The sequence below is a fragment of the Pseudorasbora parva genome, chromosome 14, assembly GCF_024679245.1.
Source record: "Pseudorasbora parva isolate DD20220531a chromosome 14, ASM2467924v1, whole genome shotgun sequence".
Classification (NCBI taxonomy): Eukaryota; Metazoa; Chordata; class Actinopteri; order Cypriniformes; family Gobionidae; genus Pseudorasbora; species Pseudorasbora parva.
The window spans coordinates 31,088,620-31,097,038 of NC_090185.1; the positions used below are offsets into that span (position 1 = coordinate 31,088,620).

The following is an 8,419-nucleotide window of genomic DNA, read 5'->3' on the forward strand; positions in this document are numbered from 1 at the left end:
CAAGAAACATTTACAATAAGTACAAAGAAAAATATTAGTTTTCAGTGCTGACCCTTTTTTTTTAAAGAACCAATTAAACATTTGATTCTATATATTATATATTAATTATTATAATATTAATTATAATATAAATAAATAGACCCCCCCCACCAAAAAACAAACAAACAAACAAAAAAACAAGCAAACAAACAAATATGTGTGACCCTGGACCACAAGTAGTTATATTTGTGGCCATAGCCAACAATATGGGTAAAAAATATTTATTTTTATTTTTCTGCCAAAAATCAGTAGGATATTAGGCCTAAGAAAAGATCCTGTTCCATGAAGATATTTTGTGTGTGTATATATATATATATATATATATATATATATATATATATATATATATATATATATATATATATATATATATATATATAATATTGCCCTTTCCCTAAACCATAGCCTACATCAATAGAAAGCTTATTTTTCAGCTATTATTCAGCTATTATTCAGCTTTAAGATAAATCTCATCATCAACAACAACAAAAAAATCCCAATGACTGGTTTTGTGGTCCAGGGCCACAACTGTGCTGATGTTTCGATTTCGGAATAACATTTCTTTTGAAGATAATTAGTAAACTATTCTCGGCGGCTGCCATATTGTGCTCCTCATTCACACGGGGCGAGCGCAGAGCCGGCGGGACTTCCTGCCATATCGTGCGCGCCGCCGTCCTTCCGCAGATCGCCAACACATGAGGATCCGCTGCAGCCGCTCGGCCCCGCGAGTGACGTCCATCACTCTGCTGATGTCATCTGCGCTCTTCACTGCAACTCCGCTGAATCGCAGTTCAAACCGCTCGAGCTCTCTGGGCTGCTGACCGTGCGCGTGGACTGAATGAAAGCACCAGATTGGGCGCAACTTCCCAAACGCGGACAGGTAAGCGGCTCTCAGGGCGCTTTGCGCGGATGTTTTATTCGGCCTCTGTTAGATGACACTGGACTGTCTGACTGCATTGAATGGCATCTGCGCTCGGGAACGTATATATATATATATATATATATATATATATATATATATATATATATATATATATATTTTTTTTTTTTTTAATAAATAAATATATATATATATATATATATATATATATATATATATATATATATATATATATATATATATATATATATATATATATATATATATATATATATATTTATTTATTTATTTATTTTAAAAATGTCTTAAATAAAAAGTAATCTATTTGAATTAACCTATATATTATGTGCAATTAAAATAACAAAAAAGACTTAGAACTGTATGTAAGAAATGTTAATTAAAAAAAAAATTATGAATCATAAAATGTCCCTGATATGATTTGCCACTAAACATTAAGAAATCATGTTAATTTCATATATTATAATCAATATAATATCATATAACGTAACATAACTAAAATAATTATATATAATTTTAATAAAAATATGATATATATTATTTTAATACAAATATATTTTCATATATAAAATTGAAATAATTATATTATTTGAATAAAAATATTTCAAATGTAAATATATATAAATAATTGATATTATATATACCATATTATAAATCTAATATAAAATATTATGAATGTTTTAATTTATATAATTATAATAATTATATTATTTTAATAAAAATGTAGTAATAAAAAATATATGTTTGTGTGTATGTATGTGTGTATATTTTATATATTTATTTGTATATAATTATCAAAATTATATATATATATATATATATATATATATATATATATATATATATATATATATATATATATATATATATATATTAATATAATGTTATTTTCTATTAAACAATATATAATTATACATTAAATATATATAAAACGTGTGTGTGTGTGTGTGTGTGTGTGTGTGTGTGTGTGTGTGTGTGTGTGTGTGTGTGTGTGTGTGTGTGTGTGTGTGTGTGTGTGTGTGTGCGTGCGTGATGTTATTTCCATCAAGAGGTGCATACATTTTTGGTCCAGAGAGTCCAGCACTCTGTAAAGCCTTCTCCAGCACATCCCAAAGACTTTCAGTGAATGTAAGGTCTGGAAAATACAAAATAATAAAAAAGACTGAATTTTATTTATTAAAATGTATTCATTTAAATGTACTACTTAGGTAATTAACTCAATTAAATATTCTTTTCACATTCAATACACAATGTAAAATACTTTTAAAATAAAATAATTTATTTAAATTTATTTAAATACTTTAATGTATGTATGTATGTATGTATGTGTATAATATATATATATATATATATATATATATATATATATATATATATATATATATATATATATATATATATATATATATATATATATATATATATATACCGCTATATAATACAACATAAAACAAAAAAATATATATATATTATTTTAAATCTAAAAATATCAACCACTTTTACAATATGATTCTGGTGGCCCAGGTGGAAAAGAAATATATTTAAATTGTGCTTTTTTGGACATATTTAGTATATTTAAATTACACTATACTAAATGCATATTAAATGTATTATTTTGAAACAACTTCAAGTATATTAAGTGTATTTTAAGATATGCTTGAGTGCAATTTTATGCTATTTGCAATATATTTTAATATATTAAATTGTGCTAAAATGGAACAACTTTAAGTACATTTAGTGCTTTTTAATAATTAATTTTAATGGACTTCTAGAACATTTTAATAGCATTTCAGTATATTACAAATAAATTAATTTTACGCTACTAGTATATTATAATGCTGTTTTTTCAGTATTCAGAGTGGTATAAAAAGTGCAAAATTATTAAATATAAATGTTAAGACACGGGCACACTTTGAAATAGTATAGAAAACTTTAATGTACTATATTATATACCTTACAAAATAAATTCCTTGAGTACATTAAAAAAGTACAGCAGCATACAAATTCTCTTGACAAATACATCATAATAAATGAAAGATCAATAAAGTGCTATGGCAGAGCTATTGTCCTATATCTTGTAGAACATTTCAGTTTAAAGTTTTAAATAGCCAATGCATATTTTTCTTGCACAAACGCACCATTTTGGTTCTGAAGGCCTTATAACCAACAGAGCCATGTGGAGATACAATGGATGCACTTCTATGGACCTTAAAAAATGACCCACAGTCACTGTCATTATAAAGCTCGGAAAAGCCAGGACATTTTTAAAATCTATTCGATTTTAAATCATGGGCTAATTTTCATTTTTGTGTGAGCTAACTCTTTAATGTCAGAATGATAGGCTATAGCCTGAGTTAATTTGATAATGCATGGGTGCTGTCTAGTGGCTCAAACACTGTGACAACAATACAACGAGTTACTCGCTCATGACCTCCAATCGAATGTGGATTTATAGGCATGTCATGCTTTTTATTTAGCATTTTATGAGCTTATCGCACTCGTATGTTTGTTTAGTGGCTTCATGTTTCTATGGGTTAGTTATTTGAATAAACAGAAAGCGATAGTAACTTCGGTAGAACACGTGATGTGAGTTGAATGTGTTTCAGGAATGATCTTTATCTGAGTCAGCGATCGCGGAAGAGAAGCACAGCGCTGGAAGCAGCAAAAATCTGTGGTAGGCTAATAAATAGAAATGATGATTCTGTCTAAAGAAATATGAAACGTACGTGTCGATATTTCTCAAAATATGCGCAAAATATACTCTCTTTAGGATTAAAAGACATTTAATGTAAATAAACCGGAAGAGAGGTGACATATGTTGTAAATGCCAAACCCGACAAATTTAGTATGTTGATTTTGCGCTCCTGTCATAAATTAAGAAATTGCTGTCGCTTAAACCGGATTTGATCATAAACAGTGGTCTAATAGCGAAGCTTTTAATGATTAAAGAAGAGTGTGATCTGGTATAGCCTAAGGTTTCTGTCAGCTCTTCACGCTGATGTATGCTTAAGTTTTCATTTTTCTAATAAGTTGGGTTTTAGTTATTTGGTGCTATAAAAATGAGTTGTGGCGCAGGGGCAAAAAGGTGTCCCTGGACTTTCTGGCACAGAGCTGCCCCCCACACCCTGCCTGCCACCCCAGCTAACAGGGAACGTTCAGAAAGTTCTCTCAAAGTTATCATAAAACGTTCTTGCAGTAACGTTATTAGAACGTTGTGCCAACGTTATTTGCTATTGAGTACCGTTCTAAAAACGTTAGCTATAAAACGTTATTTTTACATTGTTAGTGGGACGTTTTAAAAACGTTACTACATAAAAAAAGTATTAGTGATTACAAATTAGCCATACAGCTTTTTTCTCAAACTTCAGATACATAATTTGTATATCCAATGACAACTTATTGACACTTAAATGCTATTTTCGTTAATATATCTTTTTTACAATCAGAAGAAAAATCTAGTAAAAAATAATTAGGCTATGTATTAAATATAAATGTAATATAAATATAAAAGTCAATTATAAAAAGGGGTTTTACCTTTTTTTAAGAAAGAATAAGATGTCAATAAACAAAGGCAAGTACTTTAAAGGAGAAAACAGGAATATTTAATTTGATCATACTCCCGACCCTTATAAGAACGTTATTTAATGTTCTTATAACCTAATGAGAACGTTAATACAACGTTCCACAAACTGGACATTTTAACGTTCCTTGAACATTCAGAAAACGTTTTTATAACTTAATGGGAACGTTAGGGAAGAGTTCTTATAACCTAAAATTGTTAACTTGGACACTCCACACCATAAACACACCATTATGCACACAGCCATTTTTAACACCACTTACTAACTTAAAGATATAACACAATGTAGAAATATTTGCTTTTTTTATTAAATGCGTATTATTTATTAGGCTGCTATTAATGAATGACTGCCATACTTTAAATAAGGGTCACATGATCCTTTATTCTAATGTTATGATTTGCTGCTCAAGAAACATTTCTGATTATCAAAATCAGTTGTGCTGCTTCACATTTTTTGTGGAAAATGTGACGCACTATTCAAAAGTCTGGGGTAAGTGACAATAAATACATTTATAATATTACAAAGTATTTCTATTTTAAAAAATGCTTTTATTTTTTACTTTCTATTCATCAGAGAATCCGGAAAAATACAGTGAGGAAAATAAGTGTTTGAACACCCTGCTATTTTGCAAGTTCTCCCACTTTGAAATCATGGAGGGGTCTGAAATTGTCATCGTAGTTGCATCTCCACTGTGAGAGACATACTCTAAACAAAATACAAATCCAGAAAGATTTTGGTCAAGCAAAAATCTTTTAATATTTTTTTTGCCAGCAAGGTAAATGAATATGATATGAGACAATTTATATGAAAATGATTTCTTTTTTAAATTCATTTTTTCTTCAAAAACCTTGCAGTTCAAAAGTAATTGGCACAAGAATAAGTGCAAATTTAGACAGTTGAATAAAATATTATTTATTATATTTGACGTTATGCTTTTTTGTTCTTTTTTTCCAGTCTGGATCATGTCTTTGATTATGGATTATATCGGAGAGAACATGAGTAAAGCAGATCTACAGAAATGTAGGTCTACACACATAACTTTTCCTTCACAGGACACCATTTTACATTAGACCAAGCAAGGTCTAACAAGGTCTCAAGCATAAAGTCTTTTGACTGTGTATATGCAGTCAAAATATTTATGTGGAACCGAAAATTAGATCCAATTTGATTCTTTTATTATTGTTCTGTTTTCTTATGTGCAGATTTCTGTGATCTCACACTGGATCCAAACACGGTACACAATCGTCTCTCAGTTGTAGAGGGCAACAAAAAGTTGGTATGTAATCCAGAAACGATGACACATCCTGATCATCCAGAGAGATTTGACGGCCTTCCGCAGGTTCTGTGTAAAGAGCCTCTGACTGGACGCTGCTACTGGGAGGCTGAATGGAGTGGGTTGGGTGATATGGTAGTGTCATATAAAGGAATCGGCAGGAAAGGAGAAAGCTGTGACTCTAGGTTCGGAGCCAATAAAAAATCCTGGATTCTGAGCTGCTTTGGGGAGAAACTGATCGCCTGGCATGATAATATGGGAACACACATACCTCCCCCATCACCTCCCTTAAACAGAGTAGGAGTGTATCTGGACGAGCCGGCCGGCATTCTGTCCTTCTTCAGCATTTCTGATACACACGCACTCAGACACTTACACACATTCAACACCAAATTCACCGAACCACTCTATGCTGGATTTGTGCTTTATACTAACTCAGTGTCTCTGTGTGATGTTGAACCAGAGGTCGACCGATAGAGGATTTTACTGATAACGATAACTTGGTTGACCCACGCTGGCCAGTAACCGATTAATCAAACAATAGTTTTTCAAATGGATACTGAATGAAAACAAGCATAAGACATAAATAAGTGCCTTATAACTTCATTACAACAACGGATACACAGTTAACTTTAAGTTGGCTTGAGAAAGCCGGGCCAGAAAGTTTTAAAGTTTTAAAAGTTTGAAGTTTGAAGCATTTAGTAGTTTTAAGACGTAGAAGTAGTTTTAAGTACTATAGGGTACTCTGGGTGGTTGCTAAGGTACTTAGGGTGATTTCTAGGGTGTTGCTATGCGGTTGCTGGGATATTCTGTATGGTTGCTATGCAGTTGCTTTGATTCTTGGAATGGTTGCTAGGGTGTTGCTAGGGTACTCTGAGTGGTTGCTACGGTATTCTGGCGTGAGAAAGCCGGACCAGAAAGTTTTAAAGTTTGAAAAGTTTGAAGCATAGTTTTAAGAAGTAGAAGTAGTTTCAAGTACTATAGGGCACTCTGAGTGGTTGCTAAGGTACTTGCGGTTGTTGGGATTTTCTGTATGGTTGCTATGCAGTTGCTATGATTCTTGGTATGGTTTGCTAGGGTGTTGCTATGCAGTTGCTAGGGGTACTCTGAGTGGTTGCTACGGTATTCTGGGTGTTGCTAGGGTGTTGAAGAGAAGAAGTTTATATAGTAGATCACTTTTTCAAGCTAACTTAATTATAATTTGAACATTTATGTTAGTTCATAGTGCTAAACTAATAAAGAATAGCAGCCACACCAGCAATTGTCCCCCCCCCCTCCACAATGTTTAAAGTTTATGGCGTTTCCAACTCTGTATCAAGATTATTCCAGAGCTTCCCAGTGGCAAAGAGGGCGTTCATGTTGAATTATTAACTAGGAAACTCATATTTACAATAATTCTGATAGCATTAATACCAGGTGTAAACTGCAGTAGCACTGGCATAACTAGTTGTGCCAAATTAAAATCGCCAAATAAAAGGATTTATTTTCTTACTTTTTTATGTTCATTAATTCATTTATCTAATAATTTCATTATTCAATTGAAGATTAATCATATATAATAATCATTTAAACCATTTAAATACTTTTGTATTAAATCACAATTGTATGATTGTGTCGTTTCAAGGGATATTTGTCTTCATGAGTTAGACGTCAGAAAATGACTCCATTTCAAGGTTTTTATGTCACGCGGGATAATGTTGTGAAGCAGTCATTTCTCACCACTATTGCTTGTGTTATAATAACTCTTGTTAGATTTGTGCTTATCAGATGAAGTCTAAGCATTGAAATATACAAAATATTATTCAATAAACTGCTTATTTTACCATCAATTTGTCTCCTAGCTGGTTTAGTTCAAATGTAAACTCTGTCATGAATTCCTCACCCTCATGTCGTTCCAGACCTGTAAGAACTTTGTTCATCTTCAGAACACAAACTAAGATGAAATCCGAGAGCTGTCCTAATGTCCTAAATAATACAATCTCTCTCTAGAATACACTACTGGTTAATTTCTGTCAATTTTGACAAAGATGGGGTAGATGTAGACATAAGCCACAACATGTAAGTTTTTGCCACTAGAGGTTGCTTATTCAAAACCAAGGCATAGTTTGATGATGGCTTGATTTCGCTGAGCTTTTATTATGCCACAGTTGCCACATCCGCTTCTTCTGGTCATGCGTATGTGGAGAAGGCAATGCTTTTCTTCAACCCATTCTCACTCCCAAGGCGTCAAAAACCGAAGCATGCTCAAGTGCCTTCTGCGTCACAATAAAGACGCTAAAGGTACCCCAAGGCGTCATGTTTCGACGCGCTGGGTGTTCCATTCATTTCAGTGAGAAACCTTTGGCGTCATACACAGACGCGCTGGGAATTAGTAATGTTATCGCCATGGTGAAATTGTATTAGTTTATAAATTTGCCATTATGACATGTTGGAGTGTGTTTTTCAATTTAATCAGCAAGCATAATTTTATTTACATTTATTTACGCTATTTAGACATGTTTAACATGTAACCCAACCCCATCCCATCCCTAAACCTACCCATTTGTCTGAACGTGATATAAAACACAGGATATAACATACGACTGCATCCACGAGTTATTCAAAAAAGTTAAATAATCCAAGTTTTCC

The 8,419-nt window shown here is 32.1% G+C and overlaps 1 protein-coding gene across 4 annotated transcripts; it reads left to right on the forward strand.

The window, feature by feature from the left end:
- Positions 1-667: 667 nt before the first annotated feature.
- Positions 668-7,935, forward strand: si:dkey-286j15.3 (uncharacterized protein LOC100038796 homolog). Of its 4 annotated transcripts, XM_067416231.1 has the most exons (4): positions 3,587-3,611; positions 5,092-5,293; positions 5,473-5,538; positions 5,721-7,934. In XM_067416231.1, exons 3-4 carry the CDS (start codon positions 5,481-5,483, stop codon positions 6,266-6,268), a joined length of 606 nt encoding a protein of 201 aa, XP_067272332.1. In that variant the 5' UTR covers positions 3,587-3,611; positions 5,092-5,293; positions 5,473-5,480; the 3' UTR covers positions 6,269-7,934. The 4 variants fall into 4 exon arrangements, with proteins under 4 accessions (XP_067272333.1, XP_067272334.1, XP_067272332.1 ...); XM_067416232.1 differs by lacking the exons at positions 3,587-3,611; positions 5,092-5,293 and adding an exon at positions 668-919; XM_067416233.1 differs by lacking the exon at positions 5,092-5,293 and having other exon boundaries at positions 3,544-3,611; positions 5,721-7,935.
- The last annotated feature ends 484 nt before the right edge of the window (positions 7,936-8,419 follow it).

Bases quoted from the DNA above. Each gene is read 5' to 3' on its own strand.
- si:dkey-286j15.3 (XM_067416232.1), top strand. From the start codon at position 5,481: ATGTCTTTGATTATGGATTATATCGGAGAGAACATGAGTAAAGCAGAT. The intron at 5,539-5,720 runs GTAGGTCTACAC...TCTTATGTGCAG, and splicing joins TAAAGCAGATCTACAGAAAT to ATTTCTGTGATCTCACACTG.